We start from the raw sequence: 15,620 nt of genomic DNA on the forward strand, positions 1-15,620 counted from the left end.
TGAGGCAAGGTACTTACTTTGAGGAGGCCTCAGTGGGTGACACCCAACTGCAAGATGCAGCACATGTCCCATTGGCACCGCTATGCCAGCGCTGGAAAGCACTGACATAAGGGGTTAGGATTGTGCCCTAGTTTAAACACTAGATTACTTATAGTTAAATTTAAAAGTAGATTGCATACTATTTATTAATAAAACTTATTTTATTATTAATTTTTACAATTATTAATAAATGGTATGGAATTGAGTTTTAAATTTAATAATGTAATCTGGTGCGTTAATTTAAACGCTAGATTACTTATTGTTAAATTTAAAAGTCAATTGCATACTGTTTATTAATAAAATTTATTAATTATTACAATCATTAATATATGGCATGGAATTGAGTTTTAAATATAATAATAAGTAATCCAGAGTGGTTAAAATAAACACTAGACTACTTCTTATATTGAATTTAAAACTAAATTACTTGCAATTAGTTAATGACATGCATTGCCGACGTATTAATTGCCTGCAGCGCCTGCTCCCAGCCCGGGGCGCCTTGCCAGGCTGCACAGGAGGCGCGTCCCCGCCCCGGGCGCTGCCACTGGCCCTTTAAGAGCGGCTCTCGCACAGCTGCCCGGCCAGGGAGCGACCTCTGCGCTTTGACAGCTCCCTAATAAGTAGCAGCGCCGGCTCCTCCCGCGCGCGCCGATTGGGCGGCGGGCCGGAATCCCCGCTTCCCATTGGCCGCGCGCTCCCCTGAGCGAACCTTTAGAACTCCGAGACACGATATTCTGTTACATTGTAGCAAAATGGCGACTGTCATTCACAACCCCCTGAAAGCGTAAGTAGGCTCCGAATGTGCATATTCCGCGTGGTTTGGATATGAAAAAGGGCGCCTTCCCCGCGCGCCGCCGGGCTGCGCCGCCTCCCGCAGGTCTCCCCCTTCCCTCCCTTCCCTGTCTCCTCCCCCTCTTGTGCAAGCACACTCACAAGTGTCTTGCACAAGAGGAAATTACTGGTGCATTTGTGTTTAATTGGCGCAGGGGCAGAGGGGCACCCGGAGTGTCCTCTGCTGTCAGGACGCTGCTGGCGCTTGGGGGGCCCCGGGCTGCTCTGCAGGCGGCTCCCCCGGATCCGTGCAAGGACCCCTTGCACTTGACCCGGTCCTGCGCTCGGCTCCCAGCCCGGCGCCCGGTGTCCAGCAGAGAGAGATCGATGGCGCGAGGCGGTGCGGGACTGGCTTTGTGTTCGGTGTCTCCTGCAGCCGCTCCGAGGGCAGTTTCGGAGTTTGCCTTCCGCGGACGCTCCGGCAGTTGGGAGCACTCGGAGCTGCTCGGGTGGGAAGGAGTTTTTTGGGCTGGGTCCGTGCTGGCAGAAGGGGTGGCAGCAGTGCGGATCTCGTCGTGGCAGGGCAGTAGTAGGGGCATGTTAGCCATTGCTGGGGGCGCGGTGTTGTGTGTGTGTGTAGGGGGGGAGGGAGGGAAAGAGAGACTGACAGCTCAATCCTATGCATGTCTACTCAGAAATAACTCCTACTGGATTCAGTGGCGCTTACTCCCAGCAAAGTGTGGATAGGATTGCAGGGAGAGAGCCCGATTCTATGCACGTCAACTCGCTGTCAGTTGAACACAATCCTATGCGTGTCTACTTAGAAGTAACTCCCACTGAATTCAGTGGCGCTTACTCCCAGGAAAGTGTGGATAGGATTGCAGGGAGAGAGCCCGATCCTATGCACGTCAACTCGCTGTCAATTGAAAACAATCCTATGCGTGTCTACTCAGAAGTAACTCCCACTGAATTCAGTGGCGCTTACTCCCAGGAAAGTGTGGATAGGATTGCAGGGAGAGAGCCCGATCCTATGCATGTTTACTCGCTGTCAATTGAACACAATCCTATGCGTGTCTACTCAGAAGTAACTCCCACAGGATTCAGTGGCGCTTACTCCCAGGAAAGTGTGGACAGGATTGCAGGGCGAGAACCCAATCCCATGCATATCTACTCGCTGTCAATTGCTTTTACCGTGCAAGCCTATGCTTGTTTACTCAGAAGTGAGTCCCATTATAGTCAACGGGGCTTACTCCCAGGAAAGTGTGGGTAGGATTGCAGCCTTGGGCCACTCGACATAATGGGAATTACTTACGAGTAGGCACGCCTGGGATTGCACTGCAATGAATGGCTCGCGGAGGGAGCCCGGCGGGACTCGCTTTGCCCCCGTTCCATTTTCGCTTTGCAAAGTAGCTGCCGGACTTGGGCGGCGTTTCAATTATGGGATGCCTCCGCTGGGAGGACCAGGCGCTGCTGCTGCTGCTGGGCTGCCACGGAGGAGGCAGGATCTGGCTGTTCTCCAGGAACGCTCCGGAAAGCCGAGGGGGCGCCGGCAGGTGTCCGGCTCCGGAGGCAGCTCTGCGTGGGTCCCTCTACACGCGTGATCGCGGCCTTTGGACGCGCTCGCGTGTTTGCCTTCTGGTCTGCAGCACACAGCCAGCTAATCCCCGGAGGCATTAGGGAGAGGGGGGTTTGGCAGCGTGTCTGGGGATGCCTGGATGGGGCTGCCCCCCCTTTCCCCTCTTAACCTTTTCAGTATTGCTTTGGCGGAGGTGCTGGAGGAGGGGAATCCGTTGGGCTGGTTCGTTCTTCTGACCAGTGGCGTAGCTAGAGGGGGGCAAGGCACTAAGGTTTGCAGAGAGCCTCACCGCGCCGTGCCAGCGGCTTCTCCCCCTCCCTTTGGGAGCCATTCGGGGCGTACGCCTCCGTTTTGCTCCCCCCTCGCCCGAAATGGCTCCCAAGGGGAGGGGGGAGAGGCAGCTGGCACGGCGCTGTGAGGAGCCCCGCAAAACTTAGTGCCTTGCCCCCCCTCTAGCTACGCCACCGCTTCTGCCTATAGGATGTTTCCACGCGTTTCTTCAGTTACTGTAATTCTAGGCTTGGGATCGGCTTCCTTCTTCGAGTCAAACTCCTGATCGGAGTTGGAAAAATACTTTGGAGGGTGTCCCAGAGTAGACCCACTGGGGCGACTGGCTCCGGACTGGGCAGAGCAGTAAACTGGAGAAAGGCTTTCCAGTGGGATGGTGGGTGGGTGGGGGGGGGGGAGAGATGGACGGATTGCTGTCAGGGGCTGCATCCCTTTCTTTTCGGGCATGAAAAGATTTGCACCCTGAGGAGAACCACCTTTCTGGGGTGAATCCTACACCCGATCTGCGGGAGTGTGGTGTTCAGAGGCAGCCCCTCCCTGTCTGGTTGTGTGTATGGGAGGTGGGTACGAAAAGGGGGGGGTACTTGGAAAGTCTCTGTTCCGACTTAAGGCATCTGCAGGTTTCCACCAATTTAAATATTGGTTTTATTTTTCCACCGTACATCCACCTCCCCTTTCCGATTCTGCTTCCTCGGGCGGCGCACGTGGCTTTATTCTTTTTTAAATAGGCACAACAAGCCTGCAAGGAAGGTCAGGGGATGTAGTGATGCAGTGAGCTTCATGGCCGAAGGGAGATTCGAACCCAAGTCTCCCCGGTCCAAACTTTTTTGGGGGGAGTACCTGCCAGACAAATCGAGCCTGCTTTCCTTGAAAAGAACAGCCCAGTCCTAAGCGGGTCTACTCAAAAGTAAATCCCATAATGTTCAATGGGCACAGGAAAGTGTGCCTAAGAACCTCATCCGAGGCGTGTCTACTCAGAAGTAAGTCCCATTATGATCAATGGAGTTTACTCCCAAGAAAGTTGAGAATAGGATTGTCGACTATGCATATCTACTCAGAAGTAAGTCCCATTCTAGTCGATGGGGCTTACTCCCAGGAAAGTGTGGATAGGTGTGCTGCCTTAGAGCCCATCCTATGCCTGTCTACTCAGAAGTAAGTCCATTCTTGTCAACAGGGCTTACTCCCAGGAAAGTGTGAATGGGACTGTACCCCAAGTCTCCCTGTATGTTGTGATGCAGGCTTTAGGGCACAATCCTGTGCACGTCTACTCAGAAGTAAGCCCTATTGAGTTCAATGGGGCTTACTCCTAGGAAAGTGCGTTTAATTGGTCTGTGATCTGGAATACGTCATGTGGAATGCGCAGAGAGGGAGCTTCACGTGTGTGGGACACTCTGGGGTCTCGTTCACTGCCGAACCCGGAACCCCCCCTCCGTGCTTTTAGTAGGGTGATGATCGGGTCTGATGTCGACCTTCTCCAGGGCGAAATTCTTCGCAATTCCATTTTTCCAAAGGGAACATTGAAGGGCCAGCTTGGCCAGCTAGTCACGGCAGTGGCGTAGCTAGAGGGGAGGGGAAGCATTAAGTTTTGCAGGGAGACTTGCATGAGGCTCCCTGCAAAACTTAGTGCTTCGCCCCCCTCTAGCTACGCCACCGAGCCAGGGCCACGTTCCCTGTTGGCTGGGAATCTGCACCTGATCAACGCCAACACGCGATCGTGTCCTATAGGCGTGTCCTATATGATCAAGGGGGCGTGCAGCCCAACTCTTTGCAGAGTTACTCAGAAGTAAAGCCAATGGATGGGGCGGGCGGGGGAGTTCCCTTCCAAGGACTCTGGCAGGGCAGAAAAGGTGGAGGGGAAGTTTCTTGGAGGGCAAGCCACTTCCGCAGGCCGTCCAGAGGAGCTTCCTCCAGGGAAGGGCAGGATTTTCAGAGTCAGCTTGGAAGGGGGAAGTGGGGGGTGGACCTGGATGGAGCTCTGCTGGCATCACATGGGTGCAAATGAGGCGCGTGTCCATTGGAGGGGCAGCGACGGTGGACAGACAAGAAAGGGTGCAGCTCTGGAAGTGGGGGGGGGGATCTGCTCCTCTGCGCAGGATTAAATCTGTCTGCACTCCTGGAACATCCACCAGTTCCCAGCCTTGGCTGTCAGCTGATTGATGTGCACCGTGGCCCAGAGAGTTCTTCCCAGGAAATCTTTAGGAACAGAACCAGGTCTTTCAAATAATTGGCCCTCTTGCCTTCCCTGCCCCCCCCCATGGGGGTGAGAGCAAACAATAGACATCAAGCACACCAAGGATGGATTTCTAGTAATGGTGTAGAAGGAGAAACTGCCCATCTGGCCTTCTCCAACTTCGTATGTGCGTGTTTTAGAATGTGTATTTATTTATTTATTTTTCTTTGAAAGCTGATGATCAGGGAAGCAATACAAATATATCATGGGGGTTAATGAGGGCAAAGGCAGTTAAGACACATCAGGCAAGGGGGAGGGGAGGGGGGAAGATGCCTGCTCAGTGTTTCAGCCCCCATGTGTCCTTCCTGACAATGAAAGGGAGCCGAATGACATTTGCATTTCCTCTGTCTGCATTTTGATTGTGTCTCAGAAATAAATAAAGGCACCTCTCTACCCCCCACAACCCCTGCAGAAACTGGTCACACAAAGGTTTTTCCCTCTCTGGGATGAGGATCAGTGTGTGTAGGTATATGGCTAAACCTACTCAATCAGGTATCATTAAAGTCATTGTGCTTTTGGTGCGTTTGGTGTGCAATAATCCCTTTATTTTTCAATATATAAAAGACATATGCTAATTCCCTAGATTAATTCCATGTGGGGTTACTTCATTTCCAATCCCACTGCATATGTGTAGAAATGCAAGCACTCAACTCCATGTACTGGGGCTTTTGTCTATTTTCCAGTCTTGTTTGTTTTACAATAACAATGCATCTTTCCCCCACCCTCCCCTTGCTTGATCATTTGGGGTATCTCCAGGGCTTCTCTGCTTCCTTCCCTTTCTCCTGGGACCCAGCCAATGATCTGACAGCCCATTGTACTGTTTTTGCCACTGGACACCTTGTTTGCCAATAGGGTTCTAAAGGCAGAAAGCATGAGAGGGATGAATAGATAAGATTTATTTATTTACTTACTTACTTAGGGCCCAATCCTATCCAACTTTCTATTCCCAGTGCAGCTGCAATGTAGCCCACAGGCAAGGGAACAAATGTTCCCTTACCTTGTGGAAGCCTCCATAACTACCCTCCCACCACAGAATGCACCCCATTGGTACAGCTACACCATGGGTCAAAAATTGGATGGGATTTGACCCTTACTTGCTTACTACATTTTTAGCCCGACTTTCTCCCTAAAGGGACCCAAGGTGGCTTACAACATATCTTAAATACAAATAAAACATAAATCACAACACAAATTAAAACCACCACAATTAAAAGCATCTTTAAAAACAGCAGTCGGACATTATACGATAAAAAAGAGTATCAGCAGCAATTTAATAAAACTCCAAACCTGTAAAAACCAGATGTTAAAAGATGTTAAAAAGGCTGAGAACTCAGAAGGTTTGTCTAAAAAGAATTCAGGCCACAAGGGAGTTCCATAATGGTGCCAATACTGAGAAGGCCTGATTTCTTGCTGCTGCCCCATGCACCTCCCTGAGCGGTGGCACTTGTAAGAGGGCCTTCTCTGATGACTTAAGGGGGCAAGCAGGACTATATGGAAGTAGGTGATCTCTTAGATACCCTGGCCCCCAGCCCCAAGATTTTCAACCTAGGTAGTGCTGGGGGGCGGGGCAGGGGGTGGGACATCAGCATCCTAAAAATGACTTGTCCACCCATCTGCCTATTATGTCTGAATTAGAAAAAAATGTGAAATAAAGGTTTATTTCTATTTGGGAAGATGGGTATATGTGAAACATGATTTGTGTCTGTTCCATTTTCTCCCTCTCCCCACATCCTGCCTCTGAATCTACCTGGGCTCTTCCATGGCCTCCCCATGGTTTTTCTATAACTACCTTCTCCAAGGCAGGAGGTATCTGGTCAAAACTCATTTTAGGCAGGATAGAAACAATGAACAATTTACTTGTTTGGAAACTTGTCTGTATCAACTATGTGTGTTGTTACACTATGTCTGTCTCCTTCATGCTTCTTCATGGATGTGGATTCTGGTTTCTAGACCCTAAGCGATATTTCAGCTTGCCCACCTACTTCTCATCCTTGGACCTTTTGAATTACTCAGTTGCTCCATCCTACCATGTGCTGCATCCCACCATAGTCTCTGCAGTCTCTGAGCAAGAGTAGCGTGTGTATCACAGAACTGTTTTGAAGGACTTTGGACCTTGCATCCATAAGGATTATGGACCTTGAAGGATTATGGACCTTCAGTAGTATATACTAACTAAAGGTAACACTTCATACATCTGTGAATGAGAGGACAAGCCTTCTTGGCAGAGATGTCGAACATGATTATAGAAGTCAACTCTTGTCACTCACACTATACATCAGGGCTTTTCAAACTGGGGCACCGTGATGCCCCAGCCTGTGGGCCCAGGCCTCTGCCTGCTTAAGGGGCGGGGGCAGCCTGGAGGCAGGGAGGAGGCAGTGACGTGATCCCCAGGATCGTGTCGCTCAGGGGGCTGCAGGGGCTTTGGTGCATGTGCCCAAGTCTCCTGCAGCCTCCCCAGGATGTGGGGAGCCCGGTGTGACCTTCTGCAGTGCTCCAGCAGCTGTGAAAAGTAAAAGCGGAGCAATCGCTCCCCTCCTCTGTTAAAATGGAGTAGATTCGACTACTGCAGTAGCATTGATTCCCTAGAGATAGTTGTGACCTAGGGCACAGTCCTGTCCAACTTTCCAGGGGCAATGCAACCATGCCAATGGGGTGTGCTGGAGCCTGTGATGGGGGGGCAATCGTGGGCAGTCATGTGATGGGGGCAGCCTCCTCAAGGTAAGAGAACATTGTTCCCTTACTTCAAGCTGTATAGGTTCTGGAAAGTTGGATAGTATTGGGCCCCAGTCAGCTGTCTAGCATTGCCTGTTGGAAAGGGCAATCCTTGTGCACTGGCTCAGTGAATTCTGTGTGATCCATGTATAGTGTGATTGAGAAGAGTTGACTTCTAGAATGATGCTCTACATCTCTGCCAAGAAGGCTCTTGTCCTCTTGTTCACAGATCTATGAAGTGTTACCTTCCGTTAGTATATACTCTATAAGTAAGAGAGGGAGAGATGGGTACAGAGAAACAAAACTGTAAACAGTCATCTTAAAGGACCCACAACCAGTTCACAAAAGCTTACTTTTTGCATTTTGTGACCTTTGGTCCCACATTTATCATTTCCCCCTCCCCCTTGTACGTGTGGTTTCTGCCTGCCAACTGAAGATACTTCATGCATCTGGCAAAAGTGGGCTCTCGCCACCAAAAGCTTATGCCAGGAGGCAGCTGTTAGTTTAGTTTTAAGGGACCACAAGGCTCATTTTTGTGCTTGTGAAAGCAACAGCAGCCTTTGCACCGCTCCTTTCCTATTTGTATGCCTAGCAACTAACACAGCTCTCACTAAGGAAAGAGGCCAAGACTGGCTGCCATGCTTCACCGTGCCTGGAAGGGAAAAATAAAAAATGAATGTGGGCATACAGAGGTGAGCGCGTTGGGGGTGTGCAAGCAAACCCCAGGATGTCTGCATGGAAGAAGCTGATGCATGTCTGAACCAGCCCCAAGAGAATCTCTTTGGTTCGAAGAAATGATAAGCGTCCTCATCTCCTATCAGGCCTTGATCTAAACTCAAACTGGAATAAAGTTTGTTTTTCATTTAAAAAAGTGAAATAGCTACCTGCTTGCTGGTTCAGAAACAGAACTCTGATACGGAATACTCCTTTGAGCAACTTTTAATCACAAAAGGAATTAGTCTTGAGACCTAATTCTGGGAGATCGTGTGCCAGCAAAGATGCAGTTCGGATGAGGGGTACCAGCTCATTATTATGACGTGTGGTAATTGTGAGCCAATTCGGAACACTGTGCCAAGGCAACAGCTCTGCTGTGCTTAGCAATTATGCAAGCAACAGTCTCTGCTGCTAAAAGTGGCATGGTGTCAGTAGAGAATGCACTCACACAGGGCACAGATGTGAATGAGACATGGGGTGCCACCTTGTTTTAATTGATGGAACTTCTTCATCTTTAAACTTTCTGAGGAGTGGCTGTGTTAAGTCTATTGCAGCAAGTACAGCCAAGTATTTTAAAGCACTTGAAAGACTGTGCTACAATAAACCATGTTAAGCTTTCTTCTTTTGGTTTACAGGTGTGGACTCACCTGTGTAAACCAGGGGTCTCCAAACCCCGGCCCGGGGACCAGATGAGGCCCACAGCGAGCTTCTGTCTGGCCCACGGCCAGCCTCTGATCACCTGAGAGCCTCTGGCCTAGTTGACCAAACACAACCAGAGTTGTGCTTGTGGGGTGGGGGAAAGGGGGGTCCATTTAAGTGTGTGATTTATTTCTTGGACTGTGTTCGTGCTTGAAGAAATCCTGGACATTTGAGCTCATTCATTCATTCATTCATTCATTCATTTAAGTTCCATCTCTAATGTATTTATTTAAATTTTATATTTAATTTTTTTTTCTGGCCCCCGACACTGTGCCAGCTATTTGATGCGGCCCTTTGGCCAAAAAGTTTAGAGACCCCTGGTGTAAACTGTCCAAGGAGACCATGTACCTGCCTCAGTTCTTAACTGGTTCAGCATAGCCAGGGAGAATGCTTTCTCTTCTATGACTGTTCTTGTGACATCACCGGATTTTACATAAGAATGGTCCCCTAATAATGGTTACCAACTGCCCCTTCCCAGAGCCCTTGACTCCACAGTTACAACTTTCCTCCCTTTTCTTTTCCCCCTTTTGTGCAAATGCCTGCCAGATGAGGACACCTGCTAAAATAGACTGGAGTCCATTCTTGAAAGCTTCTGCTGAAATAAACTTGTGAGTCTTTACAATGCTACAAGGACTCATTGTTTTTCCCATCTTTGAAGAGTTGCATGACAGCTAGAAATGTAGCAACAGAAAGCTTTTCCCGTCCTGGCATCTGTGTGCTGGGAACAGGTTGAGTTTTTGCTTTTCTTCCTGTCATACAGCTCTTAAAGGTCTAGTAACCTTTCCAGAACAAGAGATCCATGTTAGTGAAATGGATCAGCATCAGCACTAAGAACAAGTTATTTTAGCATTATCCTAAAGCAGTGTCCCCCACAGTGCCACTTTGCATGGTCCACCTATTGGAAGTACTACTGGAAGTAACTAGCGATGATGTCATTGCCAATTACTTCCAGATCAGGAGACCAGACCCAAGGCAACAAACACCAGTAAAAGGCTCTGCCTGCCAAATCGAACCTCCTACTGCTGCTTGTTGCATTGCATTGCTGGTCACATTGCCAGGCTCTAGGGGTCTGGCAGCCCTGCAAGTACCATCGGACACTATCTCAAGTACAGCCGGTGGTATGAGTACCACTGGTTGAGAAACACTGTCCTAAAGATATGTTGGTCATTATAGTAGTTGTGTGAACCAATTCAACTGGTGTGACATAAGCACTTTATAAAGGCATTGCAACTGGCTGCATCTTGGGATGGGCAGGCACTATTTTTGTTGTATGGATGGTGGTGGAACTACGCACAAAAAGCCACTTTGTGTGTGCTACCAGAGCCATGCACATTGTTAGGCTCTGAGTGCCCAATCCTGGAAGTAAGCTCATTAAACACAGTGAAATTTGTGTTTATGGATCTAACCTGTATAGCACTGCACCGCATGTCACAATATTTGCTAAGTAGTTAAGCTTGCAGGAGTTAACCCATTTTTGCCTGGCCCACAGGTGTACATTTTTGGTCCCTGTTGCGTATATGCAGCATTGGGCAGAAATGGCTTAATTCAAGTCAAAGCTCAGCAAGGAAATTTAGAACACAGTGTGCACATTTGTAGAGTGCATTCCCCTCATTATTGAGTAACCCACATTTTCTTCCTGTGCGTTTGGGATGGAAGCAGTGCTTGCAGGACACAGAGAGGGCCCTTCAAGCATACATGAACTCCATTTCATGTTTCCCATCAACTGCCAGTAATTTCTCTGTTTAAAAAGCCCCACTGAAATATGCCCCCATTATAATTGGTTTCAGAGCCAAAATTATCCTAATTAGAGAAGTTCTGCCATCCTTATAGCTTTGACCTCCAGGAAAAGTGCTAGATAAATAGAGCTGCAAGATGTGCAAAGGACTAGAAGAGCAGAATTAAAACTGCTGTGATCAGGGAAAGTGTTGTAACATGGGGGAGCTTGGGAAATGATAGGTTCCTGGTTACAGCATTTTATTTGGTTGCATGAGTGACATGGGCATGATTAGTTGCTGTAGTGCTTTTGTGCTTTGTTTTGTCGGCATTCAAGTCTTTCACAGTCCATCAGGTTGTATGGGTGGATGAAGCTGGCATCATAACACTCTCACTGGGAAAAATGTTTTCTGGAACCCTGTAATTTTTTTTTTTTGTACTTATTTATTCCCCCTCTAATAATGGGACTGGCTGAAGAGAAGTTCAAGGGACATGGGAAGCAAAGTAGTTAGAAGAATTTAAAGCCCCAAACCACCCTGTTTCTGGAAGTAGGGGGGATGCATTCAGAGTAATGGGCATGTACTTGGAGATGCTTTAACACAGTGTTTCTCAAACTGTGGGTCATGGTCATGACCTGATTTCTAGTGTGTCCCACAGAGCCTCCAATGAAAATACAGGTGAGGGAGAGATCAGATAACTAATTGCCTCAAGCCCTGAGACTATTAAAAAATCAGATAGCTGCTAATTGCCTTGCAAACAGCTGAGCTCCTGCAGTTTGCAAGCTCTTGTAAATATAGGGAGATCACTGTCTGAGCATCTTTTTATGGTGCGTTTTTTCTCAAATGCATCAATGACAGGTAGTGGGGGCAGGTGAAGGCTTAGGGCCAAATCCTATCCAACTTTCCAGCACTGATGCAGTCACGGTGTGACCCCCAGGAAAGGGAGCAAATGTTCCCTTACCTTGAGGAGGCCTCCATGACTGCCCTTCAAATGCATGATGCAGCATACACCCTGTTGGCATGGCTGCATTGGTGCTAGGAAGTTGGATAGGCCTAATCCCTTATGTCAGTGCTTTGCAGCACTGACATAAGGGCAATGCAGCTCTGAGGTAAGGGAACAAACATTCCCTTACTTTGAGGAGGTCTTCCTGAGTGACACCCAACTGCAGAATGCAGCACATGTCCCACTGGCACCACTATGCCAGTGCTGGAAAGTTCTGACATAAAGGGTTAGAATTGTGCCCTCAGTGACATAACTAAGCCCCTCAAGCCTTGAGGCCATTCATTAGGCTGCCTCATTTTGAGAAATGGATAGGTTTTATTTACAAATAAATAAAATTGTGCTTGCAAATAAACAAACAAAAAAATAAATAAATATTATTTATTTCTAGATCATCCTTTTTAAAAGTCTTGTAAAGCTAGGTGGATCCTGATAGAGCAGTGATTTTCAACCTTTTTCATCTCATGGTACACTGACAAGGCACTAAAAATGTCAAGGCACACCATCAGGTTTTTAACAATTGACAAGGCACACCATGCTACCAGTGGGGGGCTCACAACACCCATTGTCCCTACTAATAAATGACCTTCCCCGAAATTCCTGTGGCACACCTGTGGACCACTCGTGGCACACCAATGTGCCACAGCACATTGAAAATGGCTGTGATAGAGTGTCATTTTAAAAAGTGGGTCCCGATGCTGAACACTTTGAGAATCACTGCATTAAATTTTGTTATGCGGTTTCATGTGAGCATCAGTGCTGGCCCAAAGCCAATTGGGGCAGAAGGGGGGGGTGAGACTGTTGGAGCCCTGCTCTGCCATATTCTATTCTCCATGTCATGCTGCAAAGCCCAGCATGGGGGCTCTCAAGTTTAGGATGGGGCTACCAGTCACTTCAATTGGCTCTCTAATCCTTTTCCTGCTTGCTGAGACTGAGCAGGAAGAGAACTGGGACAGCCATGTCTTTGCTGCCATCTCCTCTTTACAAAAATAACCAGGTGGGCAAGAGAAGCAGAGCATGGCAATCTGGAGCCCACCCCCCTGACCGTCAACTCTGGCACCATCTCTGAATCACCCTGTTTGAAATAAACAGGATGAATGGAGCATGCTGGGACTTGGAGTGCTGAGCATGTTCCTCTCATCCTGTTTATTTCAAGGAGGACATCTCAGAGGAAGGAGGCAGCACCAGAGCTGAAGGGGGGGGGCAGGTTCTGGAACCCTGTGCTCCACAATGCTTTGCCTTACTCCCCTCTCCTTACCCACCTAGCAGTTTCCGAAGTGGCTGGGTGGGTAACAAGGAGGAGACAGCAGGGTCTACATTCATGTGAACATGTTTGAGCTTTTTTGGAGGGGCAGGGGATATGTTAATATGGGCACTGCGACGCCCCAGTTTGTAAAGCCCTGCTTTATGGTGTCCAAATATCTGTGCAGGTGAGAACATGACCACACAGAGATGTGATCCCTGAAGGAGCCAAACCAAGGCACATCCAAGTGTCATCAGGTTTGACTTTAAGAAACCTAGGGTTGATGTTATCACTGGTCCATCTGATTGGGTAGTTTATGATCACTCAAGAACCTGTACCTGCCCTCTGATCTGGTCAGGTGCCCAGTTGGCTGGTGTATGCCAATCTGAGCAGGTAGGCTGGCTAGAGCTATTGTCCTGTGTAGTAGAAAAGCAGAAGATTCCCCTGAGGAGATAATGTGTGGTGCCCTGTGTGTCAACAGATCTGGGAAGAAAAGAGTTAACAGCAGAATTTTTGCTTGCAATGGGTGTGGTTTACAGCTGCAACCTAGTAGGGATAATGAGAACTTTGGAGATAAAGGTGAAAGAATCATTGCCAGGTGTGGGAGTGGAAAGGGAGAGGTTATGTGCAGCTGCAGGTTGAGGACTATTGAAAGGAAGAGCTCTGCAGTTTGAGCAGCTGATTGCCTTTGCATGGGTGGTGGGGTTTAGCAGTGCTCTGTGCATAACTAGGGTTGGCTATCTTTTGGATGTGGGAAGCTAATTAGCCTGCAGAGGGGACATTCTGGCTGGAACCAGACAAAGAGCAGAATAAATCTGCAAGATGACCTGTCTCTTTGGTTGTGTGTTCTCACTGCTGTGGTGTTGATTTTTTAGTGTGTGAGGGTAACTACTTTCCTGTTGAACTCTAGGGAAAGGCTTTCCTTAAGAGAAAGAGGAGAAAAAGAATGGAGCAAGGGGAACTCAATTGTCACACTGCTGTATCTTGTTTTGTGTTCTATTGTGCTTTTAAACTTTGTGAGAAAGATGATTTATTATATATACTGTGTGTGTAAAATAAATAAGAAACTTAACAAATCCTCTTAAAAACATAGCTATAGTAGCTACCTGAGAAGTTGGCAACTTTACTGTAGCAGTATGCCTGCTAATCATTGCGTTTACCCATCATGTGTAAAAGTAATCATGGTAACCTAAAACAGTTCCCTGTTTCACGAGATCACGTTGTATATCAGAATAACTGTGATTTGGTGGTTGTATGGGTTGAAAGTCAAGACATGCTGGAATAAAACCTCTGCTGATCTAATCCTAAAATGTGTAAGTATGGAAAGGGGCAGCTTCTGAATCAAAATGTCTTGTGAAATATCTGTGCCAAGTGATATAGTGAAAGCATGCTTATGTACCATTGAGATTTAGTTACTTATTTTTCCCATTCTTTACCACCCTTTTCCCAAGAAGCTCAGGGTTATGTGAATGGTTCCTCCTCTCCTTTTGTCCTTCCAACAACCCTGTGAGGTAGGTGAGGCTAAGAGAGAGTGACTGGCCCAAGGTCACCCTGGAAGCTTCATGGCTGAGTGGGGACTCAATGTATGTTCTTGCTTAGGAATAAGTTTTATTGAATTTAGTCTTTATTTCAAGTAAATATGTATAGGATTGGGCTGAAAAATCACACAAATTGCATGGATTTCAGCAAGACCAGTATACTTGCTTTCTCTGGATTGTGCCCTAGATCCAGAGTGGATGGAGTTGCTGATAGCTTGTTCTGGTTACATGTGCAGTTTCCCCTTAGACCACTGTTTCTCTAGCTGGGAGTTGGGACCCCACTATGTGGGTTGCAAACCAATTTCAGGTGGGTCCCCAATCATTTCTATGTGTTTTATTTTTGATACATTAGACTTGATGGAACCATGGTATGTGATAGCTTTTTGGGAAATGTTACAGATCCGTACTTTCAACAGGCTACTATGTATATGCTATAAACAATGATAGTCAATGGGGCTTACTCCCAGGTAAGTGTGAATTGGATTGCAGCTTTTAGGATGTTTGGGGAATTTTTGATAACTCAGCAACTGCTTGGGAGGGTTCTCCTTTATTTTAAACTTATTGTAAACTTCTCATTTGCCTGACTGGATTGATTTGATTTTGTCATATGTGAGGTGTTAAAAATGTTTCTGCTTGATGATGTCACTTCTGGCCATGACATCAGTTCCAGGTTAATGACATCACTTCTGGTGGGTCCTGAGAGTGTCATTTTAAAAAGTGGGTCCTGGTGCTAAAAAGTTTGAAGCCACTTCCCTAGACACATGTAATTGTTTTCTATTACACTTCAGAGTACCTTTTTGGGGACTTTCTGATCTTTCTCAAAACATTCATATTCCTATTTTACAGTTATGGTTGTCAATTGGATATGGGGGAAAAATTGGCCAGGCCTGTTTCTGTCCCTTTAGCAGGTGCTTGATTGGCAGCTATCAACAGAGGAAGCTTTTTATAGCATGGAACAAAGTATGAGCACCTCCTAAGTGCTGTTCAATGAGCAGATATAGTTCAAAAGTTGGTAACTTTTCAAGAGGGAACTGAGACAGAGTTTAGACTTGGTCGTGGTCTCCTGGAAGATTCATGGCTACCTTGGAATTTGAAGCC

At 47.5% G+C, this 15,620-nt stretch overlaps 1 protein-coding gene across 1 annotated transcript in view; it reads left to right on the forward strand.

The window, feature by feature from the left end:
- Positions 1 to 791: 791 nt before the first annotated feature.
- DPF3 (double PHD fingers 3) overlaps positions 792 to 15,620 on the forward strand; it is a 278,418-nt gene continuing 263,589 nt past the window's right edge. Inside the window, exon 1 of the mRNA XM_066631631.1 lies at positions 792 to 823. Within this exon, the coding sequence (XP_066487728.1) occupies positions 792 to 823 (32 nt within the window). The remainder of the gene's footprint in view (positions 824 to 15,620) is intronic.

This window comes from Tiliqua scincoides, chromosome 1 (genome assembly GCF_035046505.1).
Source record: "Tiliqua scincoides isolate rTilSci1 chromosome 1, rTilSci1.hap2, whole genome shotgun sequence".
Classification (NCBI taxonomy): Eukaryota; Metazoa; Chordata; class Lepidosauria; order Squamata; family Scincidae; genus Tiliqua; species Tiliqua scincoides.